The sequence below is a fragment of the Myotis davidii genome, unplaced genomic scaffold (assembly GCF_000327345.1).
Source record: "Myotis davidii unplaced genomic scaffold, ASM32734v1 scaffold726, whole genome shotgun sequence".
Classification (NCBI taxonomy): domain Eukaryota; kingdom Metazoa; phylum Chordata; class Mammalia; order Chiroptera; family Vespertilionidae; genus Myotis; species Myotis davidii.
This window is the reverse complement of record NW_006297808.1, coordinates 142,868-164,097: the sequence shown is the minus strand read 5'-3', so window position 1 is coordinate 164,097 and position 21,230 is coordinate 142,868. Positions and strand designations below refer to the sequence as shown.

The following is a 21,230-nucleotide window of genomic DNA, read 5'->3' as shown; positions in this document are numbered from 1 at the left end:
GGCCTCCAGGACCCGCCCGTTTGGGCCCTTCAGGCGGGGCCTGGGTGGGGCGGGTGCTCACTGGGCACTGCCACGCTGGCTGGAGCCCCACCCCCTCCCTGGAGAGGATGGGCAGAGGGGCACCTTGTGGGGAGTCACACACACAGCGGCCCATCCCCCAATCTCTGAGATGCTACCTCTCCCTTCTGGGTGAGAAATGGGAGTCCACGTGAGGGGTACTGGCTGTCCTCACCCTTGTAAGATGCCCTGAGAGGCTAGGGGTCTGGCCTGGGGCTGCTGGCAGAGGAGGAGCAGGGTACAGGGAGCACCACGTGGGGCCGCCTCACCTCCTGTGTGCCACACACTCCCCACCGGTTGTAATGTAAACAATGAACCCTTCATTCATCCAGCTGCTGTCACCTGGCCCAGCTCTGCCAGGCGCTGGCAGGTACACAGGAGTGGGGGCATCGCTGCCACTAGGGAGCAGCGCCCATCACGGAGTGAAGTGGTGTGGGGCTGGGAGCAGAGGAGGGACAGGTGGAGGGTGGGGTGGAGAGGAAGCTTGATGGAGCCCATTGCAGAAGTTTGCTGCCAGAATGCCAAATGGGCTTCAGACAGGGAAATAGCATGGGCAGGGCCTGGAGTCAGAGAAGGGGGCAGGAGCCCCAGTAGCTGCTGGGTTAGAGGAGCAGTGAAGGGTTTAGGTGATGGGGCATGGGGTCTAAGTCAGGGGAGTTCTGTTGAGGGAAGGGATTGTCTTGGCCTTCCTCCTTTCCCAGGTGGGGCCCCTCAGACACCTTCCTCCACGAGCCGTGAGCTAGGATGCGTTTCACCTGCAGTGCCTGGCCTACAAGTGATGGTGGGGCGCATCTCTATGGAGGGGTTAGAGATGCAGAGGTGTTTCAAAGGCAGAAGAGCCTGGCAGAGGGCACCCGGGGGGGGGGGAGGGGAGAACCTAGGCACACAAGGGTGCACCTGCAAGCCCCCAGGGCCACCCGGCAGGCTGGGAAGGTGGTGCCTGGAATTTTGCACCCAGAGCCTGAAATCCCAAGTTGGGGATTCACCCTTGGGCACCAATTCTTTTCCAGCATCTCCTGTCCACGTTAGTGGTTAAGAGTTCAGATACTGGGCCCTGACAGCCTGCGTTCAAATCCCAGCTTTGCCACCTACTAGTGACAAATCACTATACCTCTCTCTGCCTCAAGTTTCCCATCTATAAAAATGAGGCTACTTATGGTATCTACCTGTGAGGGTTATTGAGAGAATTGAATCAATGTGTGTGTGTGAAGTATGTTCACTTGATGGAGACATGCCCAATGTTGTTATTGTGGCTGTGCCTGGTGGCCCTACATTCCGCACACACATACACACACACGCACACACGCACGCATGCTTATTCCCTCTCCATCTGTCCACCGTCAGGCAGTCCTGCCTGTTAGCCCCACCCAGGCCCTGTTCTCTGCCTCAGTGCAGCCTCCTCCCCTCCACACCGCCCCTCCCCGCCCACACTCTGGTACACCTCCCTTGGCAATGGGAAGGCCACCATCCCCACAGCTCTAGCCATCCGTCTTCCCTCCACTCTGTTCCACATGTAGGGGACCGTTCCCTTTTGGCCTTCCGTCCCTGGCCCTGCCACTGTAAAGATTGACCTTGCCCTTTTGATGCCATCTACTCTACCTCTGCTTCTATGCCCCGGGGGGGGAGGGGGGGGGGGGGGCGCTGCATTCTTGACCCTCCTGGTTCCCTGCCATCTTAGTCCCATTGTTTTAACAAAACACTACAGGCTTATACACAACAGAAACTTATTTCTCCCAGTTCTGGAGGCTGAAAGTCTGAGGTCAGGCTGCCAACGTGGTCGGGTGAAGGCCCTCTTCCAGGTTGCAGCCATCTCCTTGTATCCTATGGTGGAAGGGGCAAGGGAGCTTTGTGGGGGTCTTTTTTATAAGGGCACTAATCCCCTTCATCAGGGCTCCATCCTCATGACCTAATCACCTCTCAAAGGCCCCACCATCACATTCGGCATTAGGCTTCAATATATGAATTTGGGGAGGCACAAACATTCCGAACATAGCATCTGGCCAGGGGTTCTTGAGGGGAGAACAGCAGTCTGTGTGTAGGTCTAAAATAAAACAAAATACATATTGAGTGTATGCTGGCCCTTTTTTGAGCTTTTTAAATGTGTGTTAGTTTTTGGATATCTTCATCACATTCCCTATATTTTAGAGATGAGGAAATCCTGTTTGCCCTCCGTGCATTTGTTAGGTACTGTGTACCTAGAAGACATACCCCTTCGCCATTTGACCCTAAAGCACACTTTTGGCCATGCTCTCTTCAGACACCTCCACCTCATTTGCTGAAGTACAAAGTCCAAATGCTCTCTGACTCTCAGGGCCCCGGCTGGCGGTGCCTTGCCTTCCCAGCATGCTCTCTGGTGCTGGCCCTACCCAAACCTGCCTCACCTTGTAAACTGAGTAGCGGGCATGGCTTGGCTTGATGATGGGCCTGCCCTTGATCCGGAAGGGGAGCAGGCTCTGACCGTGTTTCTGGGATCATTTTGTCAGAAACCTGCAATTAGGTTAAGTGAAAGGAGAGTAGGAGGGAAAGGGAACTTGCCTAGCAAACAATTGCAGGCAGCCTGGCTCCCCCAGGACTCACAAGCAACCCCTCCTCCGGCTTTCCTCTCTGGACTGTGGTTTCATTTCCCCACCTCTCCTGGTGCCTCTGTCCCTTCTCTCCCTGCAGACTCACTCTCTCCGAGTTGTTGGTGTGGCTGAGGCCACAGGACCTCCCAGGAGCACTGCTCTTGGTTTTGGGGTGCCAGAGAAACTGATTGGTCTGGCCTGGGTGCGGGTGTCCGCCCTGTCCACTCCACTGGGGGAGGCAGGCCACATGGTCTCTGGAACCGTGTGCGAGGCAGTGCTGGGCACAGCTGCTACAATGCGGGCTGCATTTCTGATGCGTGGTATGTTCTGGGGAAGGACGGGCAAATGGGGTGTCACCCTCCTTGAGAGCTCTCGGTATGATGGGAGAGGTAGACCCATAGCTGATTTACCAAAAGGCCACAGGACACGAAGTGGGATTCCTTGGGAGAAACTGGAATTCGCTGATCTCAGGGGAGGATGGGATGGCTGTGCCCCAGGGGTCTCCCCGGCCCTGGCGTGGAGCTGAGGAGGCTGGTGTTCCTATTTCCAGTGTAGGACCTACCCTATCCCCCCACTCCCTGCTCTGAGCTGTGCTGCCAGGGTCAGTACACAGACACAGTAATACAAAACTCATGTTTTCAGAAGAAATGCTTCAAAATGACAGTGAAATGGCTCCCTTCTGAATAGAGAGCGGAGCATGCAGGTGGTTTTTATTAACAAGGCATAAGTGCCGGGCCTTGTCCACTTGCTGGCTTCCGTCTTCACTGAGCAGCCCTGGCTCCGTCCCTGGAATCTTACCTTTGACCCCAGCTGCAGCCAGAAAGACTTCCACTCCCTTCTTTGCCCTTTTGCCCTCTTTGCCATGAGAGGGTGGGATTGCAGGCTCCCAAGGAGTGCCTGGTTTGCCGGCTTCCCTTCCCTAAGCCGCAGTCCTAGGGGTGTCCAGGGCTGATCTGCTCCTGCTTGGACCCACCCTGGCCCCAGCTCTTCCCTGGGGGCCCCACCCTCGCCCCCAACATGTGGCATCAAGGATGGGTGGATGGCTGTGCAGAAACCAGCCTCTCACCCCTACCTGGTTTGGCTTGGTGGGGTGGGTAGAGCATCAAGTGTGGACCGAAGGGTCCCGGGTTCGATTCCCATCAAGGGCACATACCTCGGCTGCAGGCTTGATCCCCGGCCCTGGTCTCTCTCTGTGTCTCTTCCCCCTCCTTTCCATTCGTCCTAAAAATCAATGAAAAGATGTCCTCCGGTGAGGATTAACCTGCCGCTCAGTGTGTAGGGAGCACAGTGCACTTCAGTTTTGGACCCTGCCTTTGAGAAGCTTTCGCTGAATTAGGAAGACATCAGCACCCTTCCTGGAAATGTGAACAAGATCAGCGCCTCTGAGAACATTTGAAGACGAGTAGAAGAGCTGCCTCAGTGCCCAGTGGGGTCATTGCCCTGGCAGGGGTTGCAGGTGGTCCACAGGCACTGGGTGGGCGAGATGGCCTGGGGCTCCCTGGAGGACTAGGACTGGTCTCTGTCTTGAAGGAGGGGCGGGCTTGGGGGAGTTAAGGAGGGCCTTCTGAGGGCACAAAGCAGGAAAGTGAAGGAGCAGAGTGTCTGGCTGGGGGCTCAGGAAGGAGCCAAGTCTGCGTCTAGTTGTAGGACCCAGTTGCGTTTAGTGGTGAGGACAGAAGGGACACTTGGTGTCTTCAGGTTTTGACTACCCTCTATCCTGCTTCTGCCCAGGCCCTTTTCTAACGTAGACCGTTCCCTTCATAAGTCCTTTGCTTGTAGCTTCAGTCACTCAGGTCACATTCAGCTTCTTTCAGACCAGAGTTGGTGCTGGGCTCGGGGAACGCGGAGCAGAGGAGGGGCGACATCCGAGAGGGTCATGTGTGCACTTTGTCTGATTCTAGAAAGGACTTGAGGTGATTTGCAAAGATAAACGCAGCGTAATGAGATGAAAAAGATGGGAAAAAGAGGAAATGCAGAGTAGCAAAAGCCAAACGATGCCCAAGGGGACCTGGCACCCTTTGTGGAGGTAACTTGACTCTGCTTTCCAGCCGCTGGATCTGAGGGGGAGCGGAAGTTCCGAGTGGCTTTGTAGTGTCACATTGGCTCGTGTAAGGCCATGCTATGTATGAAACAGCAGCCTGAGCGAGGGATAGCACCTCCAAGTCGGAGCTGGGTAGTGTGGTCCTGGGACAGGCAGATGTCCAGAACGCAGAGGGTGGGAGGGAGGGCAGCAGCCACCTCTGATCCTTCTAATCCTCCTCCTGGAGGGTCCAGCCAGCAGCTGTGGCTGGGCTGCTGCCTGCAGCCAGCCCCTCAAGTGTCTAATGGGCTCTAGGGGTGGATGAGACCCTGTGAAACAGGAGCCAGACTGGTCCCTGCCCCGAGAATCCCCACCTTGTGAGGAGGTGTGGGGCGTCTGATACAGGACTGTGCCCACCCACTTTGGAGGGTGTCTGAGGGAGCACTGAGAAGTTTAGGGAGGCTGAAATGCAGGGCTCTGGAGGGAAGGGGCTCAGGAAACAAGGCCAGGGCAGGTGAGGGCCAGGTCAGCGGGCAGGAGTGCTGCAGACCGTGGCCCTGGCACTGAGGGCTGTGGGCTGTCCTAACCTTTTGCCTAAATCTTGGCCCTTGTCCCCCCCGACCTGGGTACTGGAGGAGAGTTGGTCTTGTTCTGAGGAAGTAAAGATAAGTGGTTCAGAGTGCAGGCTCGTGGCCAGGGGGCCGAGTTCCCTTGAGGCCTCTGCCATTTGTCCGTTGCATCCCCCTGGGCAAGTGGCTTGACCCCTCTGGGCCTCCGTTTCCCCATTAGTAAATTGGGGCTCATAATAGTCTCTTCTTCCCAGGACCGTTGTACAGATTAAGTGGGTTAATTTTATAAAGCGCTTAGACTGGTGCCTGGAGCAGAACAGACATTACAGATCTGCAGCTGCTTACGCTGGAGCAGTTCAGTGGAGGAGGGTCTCATCCCACCCCGAGCACACAAGTTCAGAGTCAAGGACAGCGAAGAAGCAGAGTCCTTGACAGAGAGCGGTGTGGGCTTGATCGCCCTTGCCCTGTGGTGGGCTGGCCCTGGGAGGTGGAGGTGCTCAGCAGGTCCCTCTAAATGTGGGTTTTGACAGTAATAACAGTTGCATGGGTTTGGGAGAGCTTCCTATGGCAGCTGTGCCACCTGGAGCCGAACCCTGCTCCCAGAGCAGGCCTTAGTCTCTGCTCAGTCCCCTCCAGCGATGGGGGCTCACTGTCTCCTTGCTCTCTGGACCCATAGCGGGTGAGCACCCTGTGTGTGCTGTGTGCATCAGATGTGCCTGGTGCCGACTCTTCTGCAGGATGCGAGTCATTAGAACCTTGAATTGCTCCTCTCTGTCCTTCCCAGACATGGCTTCAGGCCAGCCTGCTGCCGTGGGGGGTGAACTAGCTGCCATGGCCTCCAACTGAGTGTGGGGAGGATAAGGGCGGCAGAGGAGGGCATTTTCATTCATTCACCTATTGACTAAACATCATGAGCTGTGTGTGCCCTAGGCGCTGTCCTAGGTACCGAGAGCTCAGCCGTGAACAAGATACGCAAAGAACCTGCCCTCGTCAGCTGCTGTCAGTGAGAGCTGAGCGAGTTTGCCAGAGGAAGGGCATTCTGGGCAGAGGAAACAGCATGTGTAAAGGCCTGAGATGTGACAGTCTGTATGGGTGTGGGTAGGTGTGGGGCATTCTGCCAGAATTTGGTGGCTGGGGATAGTGGAAAGCAGGGGTTACCTTTCTGGAAGCAATACAAACAACACCATAACTTTGAGGGCTGGTTAGTGACTGACCTATCCCCGGGGCCATCAAGTTCTGCCCCTTCTTTATGCTCCCCTCCCTGCCTTCCAGCAGCTTTGGGTTGCCCTTCGGAGGTGTAGATGGTGCCCTGGTCCCGGTTCATCCCCCTGGCTGGTTCATGCCTTCTCCAGGCTGCCACACCCTGGCCCTTCCTTGTGGGCCTTGGTTTACAGTTCCTCCCAGAGCTGGCTGAGCCTCTCATGCCACAGAGGGGCCAAGCCTGGACCTCAGTGGGTCAGCCTCTTGGCCTGCCCCCTGCAGGGGAAGGCTCCCGTGTGAAAGGAGGCCCTGTGCTGACTCCAACCTTCTTTAGGGAAGGTTGGTCCTGGGAAGGTTGTTCAGTGCGCACAGCACTGCCGAGTGCCACACCCTGGGCACCTGAAGTCCAAAGGGCTCGGCCTTCCCCAGGGAGCTCACAGAACTGTGGGGAGGCAGACGCCCAAGTAGGTCCACATGGTTAGGTGCCACCAGCTGGGGCAGTCTGATGGGTGGGAAGGTCCCAGAGCAGCAGGGACCATTCCTACGTCCTCCACTCCTGCCCAGGAAAAGTTTTAAAACTTTTTATTGCAGTACAGCCTCCATACAGAAGAGTGCACCTGTCCTAAGTGCACTGCTTGTTGAATTTTCTCAAAGTGAATGACTGGGAGACAGCAGCCAGACCCAGAATCAGAACCGGCCAGCTCCCAGAAGCCCCTCTTGTTATTTCTTCCAGTTAATATACCTGGCCCAAGCGTGACCCCTTCCCTGATTTCTAACACCAGCAATAAATCCACGCTGCCTGCCCTTGAACTTCATTTTAAATGGAAGCAGACAGTTATACTCCATGCACTCTTTTATATCCGGCTTTTTTTCCACTCGAGATTATAATCCCAAGATTCATGCACATTGTTACCTGTGGTTGCAGTTCATTCATTCTCATTGCTGTGTTTTATTCAATTGTGTGAATTTATTTACACACGTGACTGAGCGACAACTTATGTAGTCATTCTAATGGTGGTGGGTATTTGGGTTATTTTCAGTTTGGCAGCATTAGGAAAAGAACATGTCTTTTGGTGCACACGTGTACCCATTCCTGTTGTTACACAGGCTGGTGGATGTATGGTGTTACCCTGATGACTACTAAAGGTGAACATCTTGCATGTGTTTATTGGTCTTTTGGATACCCTGTTTTTGTGAAGTGCTTTTGCTGTTTTTCAAACTTGACTTGTCAGAGTTCTTTTTATATTCTGAATATGAATACTTTGTAGAACACAGGAATTGCCGATGTCTCCTCCCCCTTTGTGGCTTTCCCATCCCCCCTCTCTCAGTGGTATCGTTTGATGCACAGAAGCTCTTAATCTTGTCCAATTTATCTATCTTTCCCTTATCTTCAGCACTTCCTGTGTCCTGTTTAAGGAGTCTGTGCCTGCTCCAATGTTATGAAGGTCTTCCATGTCTTCTTCTAAAGACTGGATTGTTTTAACTTTCACATTTAGATCTGCTGTCCATGAGGAATCGATCTGTATGTGTGATGTGAGTAAGTTTATTAGTTTCCTTTTGCTACTATAACAAATGACCACACTCTTAGTTGCTTATTTATTTTTAAATATATTTTTAATTGATTTCAGAGAGGAAGAGAGAGATAGAGAGATAGGAACATCAATCATGAGAGAGGATCATTGACTGCCTCCTTCATGCCCCCTACTGGGGATCGAGCCTGTAACCCGGGCATGTGCCCTGTCTGGAATCGAACTCAGGACCTCTTGGTTCGTAGGTCAATGCTTAATCCACTAAGCCACCACAGCTGGGCTCACACTCAGTAGTTTAAAACAACATCTTACAATTCTGGAGGTCGGAAGTCTGAAATGGATCTCAGGCTAAAATTCGGATGTCAGCAGGGCTACGTTCCATCTAGACTCTAGACTCGAGAGGCTCAAGGGAAAATTCTGTTTCTTCACCTTTTCCAGCTTCTAGACCAGCTGTGGGCAAACTACGGCCCCTTTGAAATGAATAAAACTAAAAAAAAAAAAAGACCATACCCTTTTATGTAATGATGTTTACTTTGAATTTATATTAGTTCACACCAACACTCCATCCATGCTTTTGTTCCGGCCCTCCGGTCCAGTTTAAGAACCCATTGTAGCCCTCGAGTCAAAAAGTTTGCCCACCCCTGTTCTAGACACAGCCTGCATTCTTTGGCTGGTGGCCCCTGCCTCCGTCTTCAAAGCCAGCAGTGTTGGACTGTGTCCTTTGCACACTGCCATCTCTCTGATTCTTTTGCTCCTGCTTCCCTCTTGCACTCGTAAGGACCCTTGTGCTTACATTGGACCTGCCTGGATAGTACAGGATAATCTTCCATCGCCAGGTCATCTCATTCGCAACCTTAATTCCATCAGTAACTTAACTCCCCTTTGCCATGTAGGCATGTTCACAGGTTGTGGGGGCTGTTACTGGGGAGGGGCCTTATTTTGCCAAGAAGGGAGCAGGATATTTTTCCTGTGTGGCTATCCAGTTGACCCAGCACGACTTATTGCAGCGGTTCTCAACCTGTGGGTCGCGACCCCTTTGGGGGTCAAACGACCCTTTCACAGGGGTCGCCTAAGACCATTGGAAAACACATATTGAATATATAATTACATATTGTTTTTATGATTAATTACTATGCTTTAATTCTGTTCAATTTGTAACAATGAAAATACATCCTGCATATCAAATATTTACATTGCAATTCATAACAGTAGCAAAATTACAGTTATGAAGTAGCAACGAAAATAATGTTATGGTTGGGGGTCACCACAACATGAGGAGCTGTATTCAAGGGTTGCGGCATTAGGAAGGTTGAGAACCACTGGCTTATTGTAAAGACCATTCTCTGCTCACAGGTAATTTTTAGTTACTTGTTCAGGCTGGGTTGGAGAGAACCCAGGAGATGGGTGGCTTTCCTGCAGCCACCTGGCCGAGATGTATTGGATGGAGCTGCCACAGAAATCAGAAGGGGATGAGGCAATCATGAAAGACGGTTGGGTCCCTATCCTGGCCTGGGAGGCAGGACACTGGAGCCCATGCCTTCCTTTGTCCTGGTTGCTGGGTCATCTCAGCAGGGAGCCACTTGCCCCACACAAGTTTTCTTCATTTGGGAGTTGAATCTCAGTATGCTGTTCACTTGCTCTGTGACCTTGGGCGAGTCTGCTCTGGGCCTCAGTTTCTCATCCTTTGAAATGGGAATAAAGATGGGTCAGAGGGCAACTTGAGCTGTGCTGTTCCCAAGCCCTTCTCCATTGGGAAAGGAGGGAGACTCCATCTGTCAGAGCCAGGCTGATGCCTGACCAGCATCTCGGGCCAGTGGCAGGAGGGCTCCAGTTGTCTGATTGGCAGGCCTATGGGTTACCACACAGCCAGGAGCAGGCTCTTGGGCCATGGCTGTGCCCTGATTCTGAACATGCCAACTGTGTGTGTGTGTGCACATGCGTGCGCCTGCATAAGGCAAGGAAATATATTGATGTTCCTTCCCCTCCCTAGACCTGACAGCCCTGGTCCCTGTTGTTCTTGGCTGGGAGACAGGCTCCCTCCAAACCTGAGGGAAGATGGCCAAGTCCTGTGTGACCAGCTCAGGCTGCACTGGCCGTTCCCAGGCTCTGCAGTGGCCCCAGGTTGTTGGTAGGACAGGGAAGGTGCTGACTTTACAGAGTGGAGCTGCAACCCTGAGCTCGGAGGCTGTGAGGATGGAGAGGCTGTGGGACTGCAGCCGGATGCTGGATGCAGGCCCTGCTGGTGTCCCAGCTGCAGGTGCCAGAGCAGATGGGGGCTCCTGGGTTGGTTTGTCCTTCCCTGCTTAGACCAGGAGTGTCCCTGCGCTCTCGTCCACGCTGCTAGCACAGAGGGCTCTGCTCTGCCCCACCGTCCTTCCAGCTCTCTCCCGTTCTCCAAGCCCCATCTGCTGGGGAGCCTGGGTGCCAGCCCAGCTCTGCTCTGAGGCTTGGGCGGGTCCCTTCTCCCAAGGTAAGGGCTGGCTGGCTCTGGATGGCTGCCAGGCCCCTTGGTACTCCCAGGGCAACTTGAGACCCCAAGCAGGGTCCATCACCACCCCATTCTAGGGCCCCCTGTCTCTACCCCAGCTGGCGAGTGTGCTAAGAGTGTATGGCCCTGGCTGCAGCTCCCCACAAGGCCTCACTGACCCAGAGTGAGCAGAGGGTGGGTGTTGGGACAGGGGCCTAGGCAAACAGGCACCATCTTCCTGGCTCTCCCTGGCTGGAGGGGCCGCCAGCCTGAGGCTCAGAGCTTTGGCTTCTGACTCAAGCTGGCAGGACACGAGGGAGCCCGTCCCAACCCTGCCCTGCTCTCTGCTTGTGCCTGGGGATTCTAGCGTTACCACTGGTGCACGTTCCTAAGCCTGGGTCAAATGCAGACTAAGTAAACCTCCCTTCCAAGCTAGATGGGACGGGCAGGAGGTGCCAGCTGGGGGTGGGCTCTTGGAGACGGTGGTCCACACTTCCCTGGGGCCTCTGCTGGATCGGGGGTTGGGAGAGCACTGGGTTTCTGGTGCAGGCATGACTGTTGGGGTACCCAGTGAAGCAGGGCTAGGGGTAGCCCATGCCATGCTCACATAAGAACTCACCTTCCGTTTGGGTAACCTTGGCCTGGTGGCCAGCATCTGTGGGGGCTCATTCTGTTTGGGGGACTCTTTGCTCTCCCCTCCTCTTGTGTGTGTCTTGTTTTTTGTTTAAGAAGTGAGTATGAAATATTTCAGGCATTCAGATAAAGGCATAGAGAGCATGCAATGAACACGGTGTATATCCTGCAGGACTTAAGAAACGAGTCTTATAAACAGAAATGAAGCCTCAGTTACCCTGCCCAGCCCCGTTCCCATCCCCAAAACCGCATTTCCTGGCTGTTGCATGGAGGGCTGTGATAAGCACCCTGTAGGTGCCTCCCAGGATGCAGGACCCCGGTCCCTGGCTGGGTTTTCTGCCTCTGCAGCCCCCCCCTCCCCGCCCCCCGGCTGTGCCCACTCAGCCCACAAGCCCTTGCTCCGTGGCCTTTGTAGCACTGGCATCACCAGGCTTTTTGACTTTTTGCCCATCTGATTGGGTGGGAAATGGGAGCTTCTTTTGGCTTGAACATGCAGTTCCCTGAAGACTAGGAGGCCCAGCGGCCCAGCCGGACAGTCTCTCCTCGAAAGCTGCCCCATTCATGCCCTTCTGTTATTGGGGTGCCCTCAAGTGTGTCCCCTGCGATGCCTTTCTTCTTTCTCTTCAGCCTCTCACATTGCATACCGGTGGGTGCCCCAGGCCTGTGCTCCTCATTCTCCCCAGCGACTCCCCCAAGGCCACAACCTGTTTCATGCCCCCTCCCCCCAGGTCCCTTAGTCACCTCGCACTTCCAGCCCCTGCCTTCTTTTCTCCTGCGTCTCTCCCGGTGGGTCCCTCCCAGTTTGAGAGATTCTACCACCTGCTGGAACCCTGGGCGCCCCTGCCCCTTGCTGTTTGCCACCAAATCCTACCCAGACTCTTTGCCCTCCAGCCTCTGCCTCTGTCCCAGTGCAGGCCTCACTGTGTGCCCTTGCCTATCACAGCAGCCTCCTTGCCCTCATTCCCTCCATCTTCCCTCAGCTCCCGAGAGCGGTTTTGCTAATGTGCACTTCTAGTCTGTCACATCCCTTGCTGATGTCCCACATGGCTCCTCACCCCTCCAGCCTGATGCCTGGAAGTAGGTGTGAGCATTGGGGTGCCCAGTGGGGCAAGACTAGGGGAGCCCATGCCACACCCACATAAGGGCTCACCTTTAGTTCGGTCGCCTCAGCCTGGCGGCCAGCACTGGAAGACCCCTCTCCCATCACTGTCCCTGCCAGTCCCCGAATCCCATCCCTCCACACACATTTTAGCCACTAAATCCTCGGCTGTTTGATTGACCTGGCAGGGTGTGGTCTGTGCCTGGCTTGTTCCACGTGCTCCCCCTCCCCCTGCCACCACTCTCTGCTCCCTCTTACAGAGCCTACCCCCTCCCCACCCCACCCTATGGTGTGTTGTGGCCCTCTGGACACTATAGTCCCGCATTCTGGTCACAGGCTCAGGAGGGGAGCCGGGAGCATGGGTACCCTGACTACCAGGACCCCTGCTGGGGAAGGAGGAGCAACACAGGGAGAGCTGCCACTCTCAGGGTTGAGCGTCCCTGAGGCCTCAGCCAGCAGCAGTGTCCTGCCCAAGCACCACCCTCCCAGCAGCAGACCCTGCGGGTGGGCCATGGCCCCGTCCCCCATCAGAGTCTGTCCTGGGAGCCCCCTTCCGAGTGCCACCTCTCTTGCCCTCTGGGCAGGCTGGCACGTAGAGATGGGCTTTCCACTGCCCTATTTGGCACCAACTGTCCTTCCGTCGGGGCCGCACCCTGGTCCGCCGGTTGGCAGAAAGTTCTTGGTCCTCATCTACACTGAAACTTTGGTGTGCCCCCGCCCCCCGCCTGGGGCGGGATGGGGGGAGTAACTGAAATGGAAACCCTGAAATGCAGCCCGGGTTTGTCTTCAGTAAATGGTAATTGAGGGCCGCACAAAGGGGGCCTGTTGGTCTGAATGCCACCCGCCCTCTCCCGCACCATCGTCTGGGCCGGAGTCCCTGGGGGAGGTGGTGTGGGCATCCCGGGCCTTCGGAGATCACAATAGAGGCCCTTCCCAGCAGCTCCTGTGTGCCAGGCATGGAGGGGCGGTTGTGGACTGCTTTGAGGCAGCCATACTTTTACCCCATTTCACAGGTGATGAAACCGAGGCACTGGGCCAAGCTCCCACAGCCACTCTGAGTCTGGGGTTTGGACCTCCCCGAAGCTTAAATCTACTTCCTCCCAGGCCTCCCCCATCAGCACAGTGTGGCCAAGGGCCAGTTTATCACCATGTCTAGCTTTTTCCAAGAAACCCTTCCTCTGCCCAGGAACAGAGCTGAGTCACAAAGGCCGGTTTGCCCGAAGCCTCCTCCCCTCTTCCTCTTCACCATTCTTCTCATCTCCCCTTCCCGTGCTCCCCCAGCGCTGGAGGCCCTAGGGGAGGTGGGGGTGGGGAGTAGGCTGCTTGCCTCACCTCCCCTGGCCCTCCCCACCCCCTCAGCAGTAGTGGCTGGGGCTGAGTCAGTGCTGCCTGGTTCTCTCCTCCCACCAGCTCCTCTCGTCTCCTTGGTCAGCGAGGCGCTAGGCATGTGGACGCTTTCTCCAGAGGCCAGGGGTCTCACACATGTTATTCCAGGCCTGGGCCGGGCAGGGTGCGTGGAGGGCCCGTACGGGGTCTGGTCTCAGCCACTTAGCTGCGTGTGACTTTGGGTGAACATCCCTGAACTTTCTGAGCTTCAGATGCTCTGCATCTAAGATGAGCACTGCCTCCTCAGGGCGTGTGAGGACTCATGAGGCCACATTCCCACAGGGCCTGCTGCATAACAGGTTCTTCATGCTGGAGGCTGTGGGGATCATCAGGGCAACGCCTCCGGAAGCCTTTCCTGGGAGGAGCGCCCATGGGGATTTGTCCCCTGGGCCACCGCAGGTGTGCTGTCCGTGGAGTTTCTGGATCATGGGCTCTGTGCCAGACATCAGGCAGGGGCTGAGTTCTTGAGAGACTATGGCCCCACCTGGGGTTGTCCATGAGCTCTCAGGAGGCAAATGAGAACAGTATCCTCTCTCCTAGCTCAGTGTGTCCTGAGGTTTCTGTAGGGTAAAATCCTGGGAGACTTCCTGTAGGAGGAGGAGGCATCAGGTTAGGCGTTCTCACAGGAGGTCGGAATAGGTGAAGCAGGTGGGAGAAAAGGCACAGGCAGAGTCTGGGAGGTGGGGAAGTGGCAGTTGTGTGGCAGCAGCAGCATACCTGGTGGGGAACCTCCAATGCAGGGACATGGTTATAATACCTGGTTGCTGTCTCCAAGGGCATCCTGGCTAGTGGAGAGGTCAGACCAGCTACGTGAAACACCATGGCATCAGCCAGCCAGCTGGGCTGATGACCACAAGCTACTCAGTCCTAAGTAGTGGGCCCTGCAGAGGTGAGGGGGACCTCCTGGGCCTCTTCCTGCCATGGGCTAGCATCATTCATTCATTCAAAGGCGATCTATTGAGCTCTGCAGGCACCCTTGTCAGAACTGAGGGTAGGTACCACAACAAACAAAACAGACCCAAGTCCCTGCCCATGTGCAGTGGAGAAAAACAACAGGGTCAGGGTGGGGAGGACTGGGTAAGGGTTGCAATCTTAGAAGGGAACATTGGAGCAGATACTTGAAAGAGATGAACAGCACCCCTAGATATTTGAGAGAAAAGCATTCCAAGTAGAGGGAACAGCATGTGCAAACGGCCCTGAAGCTGAAGTGTGCTTAGTGTGATCCAGGAGCTGCTGAAGGCCAGTGTGGTTTGAGTGGTGAGGGAGGGTCAGCGGTGATGGAGGTGAGAGGTGAGGAGGACTTTGAAGCCCATTGCACTACTATGGAGACCCTTCGAGGATTTTTTAAATACGTATTTTTTAAGTTGAGGTTTAATTTACTCATTTTAAGCAGACGGTTTGATGACTTTTAATCTAAACATACAATTACGCAGCCATTACCACAGCCCAGTTTTAGAACATTTCTTCCCCCCAGGAAGTTCTCTCATGTGTGTTTTCAGTCAATCCCTGGTCCCACCACCAGGCAACTGCTGATCTGCTTTCTGTCTCTACTTTTGAAATTTTATATGAATAGAATCATACAATATATAGTCTTCTTTGTCAGATGTCTTTCACTTAGTATAAGACATTTAGAGGTTCATTTAGAGGTTCATCCATATTTGTTGTATGTGTCAGTATTTTCTTACTATTGCTGAGTGCTGTACTATTGTATAGATGGACTGTTTGGATTTATATATACAAATATATATTGATTTCAGAGAGGAAGGGAGAGGGAGAGAGAGAGAGAGAGAAGCATCAACAATGAGAGAGAATCACTGACTGGCCGCCTCCCGCATGCCCCACACTGGCTGGGGATCGAGCTTGCCACCTGGGCATATGCCCTGACCAGGAACCAAACCACGACCTCTCGGGACCTCCCCGATCACAGGTTGATGCTCAGCCACTGAGCCACGCCATGTTTGTGCGTTCACCAGTGGATGGACCTTTGGGTTTTTACCATTCTTTGGTTATTGTGAATAAAGTTGCTATGCACATTTAAAAATAAATCCTTGTATGGATATATGTGTTTATTTCTCTTGGGTGTTTGGGTTGTATGGTAGGTAGGTATGTATCTAAGTTTTTAAGAAACTGCCAAACTGTCTTCCAAAGTGGCGGTACCGTTTTTCATTTCCACCAGCAACGTGCGTGTGCAGTTTCTGTGCCTCCCATCAGCACTTGATATTGTCCGTTTCCCTGCTGCTAAGCTTTTCTAATTGGTGTGAAGTGGTATCTCTCTGAGGTTTTGGTCCTTGTTGCCTAGTCACTGATGATGTTGCTCATATTTCCATGTGCTCACTGCTGTTTGTGTATCTTCCTTGGTTAGTGAGATGACGCTCAGCTTTTTGTTCATGTATCATTAGGTTGTCATCAGTGAGTCGTAAGAGTTCTTTATATGTTCTGAATACAAGTCTTTTATTAGATATATGATTTGTAGTTTTTTTTCTCTGGGAGGGTCTTGGGCAGAGAAGGAGCCATGGGCCTGGGAGTGGGTCCAGGCTTCAGTCCCAGCAACACACTCTTCTCTGCCTCAGGCATGTGGGCTGCATCAAGATTTCCTGGGTCAGAGGGTCCCCTGGCTAAGCCACAGGAACAGGAAGTTTGTTTTGGCCACCCACAGAGTGGCCACCCATTCGCTGTCATCAGAGACCACCCTCACATGCCCTTGTTGGCTCAGCGCGTCCCTGTCAGGCTCCGGGGTGCCAACGCAGCCTAACCAGGCTCACAGAGACGTCACAAGCTATGGGGCAGTTCCCCAGTGAACGAGCTTCCTGGAGGACCCGATTCTGGGGAGCAAGGGAGCAAGCAGCCTTATGCTCGAGCCTGACCAAGTGTCTCCAGGCCCCAGAATTCCCGGGGTGTCAGAGTCGTGGGTCAGGGGACTGTGGTGTTGGGTTTGCAGGTTCTGGGGCCAGGTCAGGGTCAGCAAGAATGCCCCATGCTCCTGTCGGCTCACCTGGGCATGTAGGTGCAGCACTGTGTGCAGTGGGGGAGCTTATTCTCTGTTCGTATGGCTGGCAGCCCCATGTAAGGAGCCGATCCTTCCCATGGCTGATCTTCCCAGGACAGGCAGTAGTTGCTGGCTCATCTTGCTGACCTGAGAGCCGTTCTGAGGACACTGTGTATTCCTGTCGTGAGCATTGTAGGTTGGCTTCTGTATTAGGACTTTTGTGGTTGCAGGCAATGGTGTCCCTCAGATAGGTTTAGGCAAAAAGAGGAAATGATGCGTGTGTGTGTGTGTGTGTGTGTGTGTGTGTGTGTGTGAGAGAGAGAGAGAGAGAGAGAGAGAGAGAGAGAGAGAGAGAAAGAGAGAAAGAGAGAGAGAGGATGTGTTGCCTGATGTAAGTGAGGGCCTCAAGTGACGGTCTTCAGGCTCAGCTGGATCCAGGCCCTCCAAGTCCAGCCACTCAGCTCTGCTTTCTCTGTGTTGGCATCGTTCCTGGAGACTCTCCGAGGCTGTAGCTGGGGTGGCCCTGCAGTTACTGGCGTCCATCCCACACCCAGGCAGCCCCGCGGCGAGGAGAGCACCTCTTCCTAAAGGTTCCAGCCAGAGCTCAGGCCCTGATGCTCCTCGGGACACGTGACCCCCCCTCAGCGAACCACTAGGGCTCTGACCAGGTCTGCGTCGTGTCTACTCCAGGAGTGTGTGCGGGGTCGGCCCCCATGGACATGTGGATCCAGAGTGGAGAAAGTTCTCTAAGGGGTAATGTTCCGTGACCAGGGGGGATAGGATATGGCTGGACAGGCGCAGGGTTTGGCATCCCTGACTGTCGGAGTGGAGTGCCCAGAGGCTTCGGTTTCCCCTCCTCAGGTCCTGAGGGGGTCAGGCTTTCATGCAGAATCCTCCATTCGCCCGTGGTGCTCTGCACTCCCTCTCCCCACTGGACGGTGTGCTCCCGAGGCAGAGGCCCACGGCTCGGGCACGACGGGGCCAGGCCCGCAGTGTGGCCTCTGTAGACATGGGTGTAAGAGGGTGTGCACACAGGACAGTGGGGGAGGAGGCCAGGAGACGGTGGCCTGTCCTCTATGCCTTGGAGACTGGAGGCTTCCCCTCTCAAGGGTCCCCTTTGTAAAATGCTAGTGCCCCGTGCACCCCGGACACCCGCCCTTCCCTTTTTAGTCATAGAGGCAGGGAGCTGTAACGGTGGGAGGGTAGGCAGAGGCACGTGAGTCCGTGCTGGCGAAGGACGAGGCCTCTCTGTGTGCATGTCCCTGCACCGGTGGAGTGGGCAGTGCTGGGAGGGTGAGCCCAAGAGCGGGAGTGAGGCCTGTGCGGCGAGGCAGAGCAATGAGCTGGTTGATGACATTAGATGTTGCTTTGTCAGTCCGCATCAGGAAGGGTGTGGGTTATTGGCTAGTTTTAGAGAGTCTGGGGGCTGATGGAAGGGAATTCATTGGGTTGCCGTGCATGTCAGAATCCACACCAGCCTCTGCTCTGTGGTGAGGGACACACTCAGCTGTTGGGGGCTGTGCAGGCCCTCTTGACCTTGGCCTGGGGTTTCTGGGGTTCATACAGCATTGCTGTAGACCCTAAGCCAGTTTGCTTTTGATTCTCGCCTCCTGGGCCCAGAAGGTGGGCAAAGAGAACGTGCCCAACCTCTGAGTCCAGCAGACCAGGACACTTGTTCAGGCAGCACCACTGCCACACTGGGCCCACTCTTACTGCCGCTGCTCTGTGCCTCAGTTTCCCTATGTAGGAGAAGAGGGGTGATGGTGGTCTGTGCCTCACAGTGTTGGCAGTGTTGGAGTCCCGCGGTGTTGGTATCGGGGTGACCTTATGATGTGATCACTCTTATTCTCTACCCGCAGGTGAGTGACGATGGCAGGGAGAACGTGACCTGCACGGTCCCTTTTCCACCCACTGAGTGGCACCACCATGCAGAAGCCCAGCGGCCTGAAGCCCCCCGGCCGTGGGGGAAAACACTCGAGCCCCATGGGCCGGACGTCTGCTGGGTCAGCCTCAGCCTCTGCCACGGCGGCAGCCACTGGCTCCAAGGAAGGTGCGCAGGGCCAAGGGTAAGGGGCTGGGTGGGGCGTGGATCTCCCGGAAGAGCCGCTCTGGGACCGACCTGGAGGCCGGCAGCACATGGACGTTCTTTTTGTCTGACTGTGATCCCTTGAACAACTAGTGACAAGCACCGATGCAGGCTTTACGTGCGCTGGTCTATTCATGCTCCCCCAGCCCGGGAGGCGGGTACCACTGCGGATGAGAAAATGGAGCTCCAGGGAGGCCTGGCATCTTGCCCAAGGTCACTCAGACTCCACCGCCGCTCTGCCCCCATTCATCTCCCTTCTAGGATCTGAGATTGTCTTAGTGGAGCCAGCCCCATTTTCCCACCAGCCTTCTGGTCTGCCACCCAGAACCGTGGCCTTGAACCTTTCCTTATCTGACCCTGGTCTTTCTGTTGGGCAGAGGGCACTGTGGCTGGAGGAACCAGCTCCGGGGGCAAACAGTAGGGAACTGCTTAGTGACTTGCTTTTTCTGATCATAAAAGTAAGATGGACCCTGTGGGATGTGTGGACAGTTGGATGCAGGAGTAAAATCGCCATCCCCTGGAGGCAACTATTATTTTGGTTTATGTCCTTACTCTTTTTTTTTTTTAAACCTATTTGTTATCATTCTGCATCTACAACTTGAAAATCTGCTTTTTTCCATTCAATATTGATTAGGTGATTTTCATATCATTAAAACTTCACATGCTCATCATTTTTAATGGTTGGAAAATACTCTATTTATTCAACAAATATAAGTCAAGGGCCTGTTTGTTGACAGAGTCCTAACCCCTAACCGCTAGACTCTCATTCTGAACAAAACCGGATGTGGTCCCAGCCCTCAGGGCTGCCAGTCTGGTGGGGAGACTGAATGTCATGAGATCCTGTAGTGGGGGCCTGCCCAGGTCTGGGAGGTGGGGACGTGCAAGCTGGGGTCTGGAAAGTGATGGTTTACTAGATGAAGAAGGGAGGGTATTCCTGGCAGAGGGAACAGCATGTGTGAAGGCTCAGTGGCAGGAGGGAGTATGGTGAGTACAAGGGAGGTGCTGGGGTCCAACCCCAGCAGGTCCAGGGGTTCCCTATAGTGGTGGACGGAGTTGGCAAAGAAGGAATGACTAGGTTCTATGTAGGTTCTGTCTTCTAAGTTCTGTCTCTAGAGTTCTGTGTGTAAGTTCTGTGTCCTGTTGTCTTGTCGCATCTGTATTTATACCAGTTGATTTTAATCCTGTCAATTTCTATTACAAAGGTGAGGGCGTTTCTTATCTCCAGTCCAGGGAGTAAAGATTATGTAGCTTAAGCGTGATTGTTCGTAGTTAAAGTGATTAATTACCTGCCTGGCACTTAGTTAAGGGGTTTTATTCCCTCCCTAACTTAAGGGGAAAATCCCTACCTAGGGAAACAACCTTTCTCAGAGAGGTGACCTTGGTTAAAACACATAGTGCCAAGAAGGTGAGCAAACACATCAAGAACAGTATGCCATATATGCCAGGTACCTTGAAACAGCAAGGATGGACCAGCTCCCGGCAGGGAGGGAAAGCAAGTGAGTGAGGCTGAATATGACCAGTGGGAAGCATGCTGGTGAGATGGTGGACCAGGCGGGGGCAGCTTGGGGTGATGCAGGGAGTTTCACTGACATCCTAATAGCAGCAGGACGCCACTGGAGGGTTGTAAATCAAAAGGAATATGATAGAAGGAATTGGAAAAATTTCCTTAACCCATTCTCTGCAGTTGAAAATTGAGACTGATTTTTATGTTCACTTTGATAAAAGATGCTGTGATGAACATCTTCGGGCACAGATCCTTGCTCTGAGTATATTGCAGCCATCAAGGTCTGATGCTTCCATGTCATCTGATTGGCGCAGAAGTTGGGGAGATAAAAAAAAAAATAGCCAGAGGCCAGACTGGGAAATCTGGGTCCTGGGTTGGGTCAAGGAGAGTTGGAGCCAAAGGCTTGGGCAGTTGGCAGAACCAGGTCCCTGGCAGAGCCAAACAGCCAGCACGACAAGGTGAGGAAGCTGTGTGGTGTGGCCACGGGGGACCTACACAGGCAAGTCCAGACTCCCCCCCTGAGGTGGCAAACCTTCCTCACTCCTGGGAGGCTCCTGAGCAATGAGAAGAGGCCAGGCAGGAGAAAACAAGGCAGGAAGGACGTTCTAGGAGAGAACAAGCGAGCGAAGCCGTGAGGCAGGGACGGACTGGGTTTGTTAGGAAGGCAGGCGAGTCTGGGCGGAGAGGAGTGTGAATGAGGCTGGGGCGGGTGGCAGAGGCAGATGATGAAGGGCAGGGCCTTTGGGTTTCAGGGTGATGGGAGCTGTGGGAGGGTGTTAGCAGAGGAATGACGGCACGTACGCATCCCTCAGGCCACCACGTGCAGAACAGGCTGCGGGGGTTAAGAACGGCTTGGGGAGACCAGTGGCAATTGGTCACCCAGGCTAGGGTATTTGTACTCACTGCCAGAGCTCTGACCACCATACGTGGGTCATCAGGGAAGGCTTCTTGGAGGAAGCCTGAAAGAGCGTAGCCTGGACAGTGGGAGGATGTATTGGTGAGGAGGAGGACCGGCAGGCAGAGGAGTAGAGCGTGTGCAAAGACACCCAGTGGGCTGAGCTTGGTCGGGTGCAGGGGGTGGGCGGGATGACAGTGGCGGTGGGTAGCCACCTTTTGGAGAAGGGCACCAG

General features: G+C 54.4%; 1 protein-coding gene across 1 annotated transcript in view; it reads left to right on the top strand.

Moving 5' to 3' along the window:
• Nucleotides 1-764: 764 nt before the first annotated feature.
• Nucleotides 765-21,230, top strand: part of CLIP2 (CAP-Gly domain containing linker protein 2) — a 68,979-nt gene continuing 48,513 nt past the window's right edge. Inside the window, exons 1-2 of the mRNA XM_006773411.2 lie at nucleotides 765-832; nucleotides 18,370-18,560. Coding sequence (XP_006773474.1) covers nucleotides 18,437-18,560 — 124 coding nt within the window. The 5' untranslated portion in view covers nucleotides 765-832; nucleotides 18,370-18,436. The remainder of the gene's footprint in view (nucleotides 833-18,369; nucleotides 18,561-21,230) is intronic.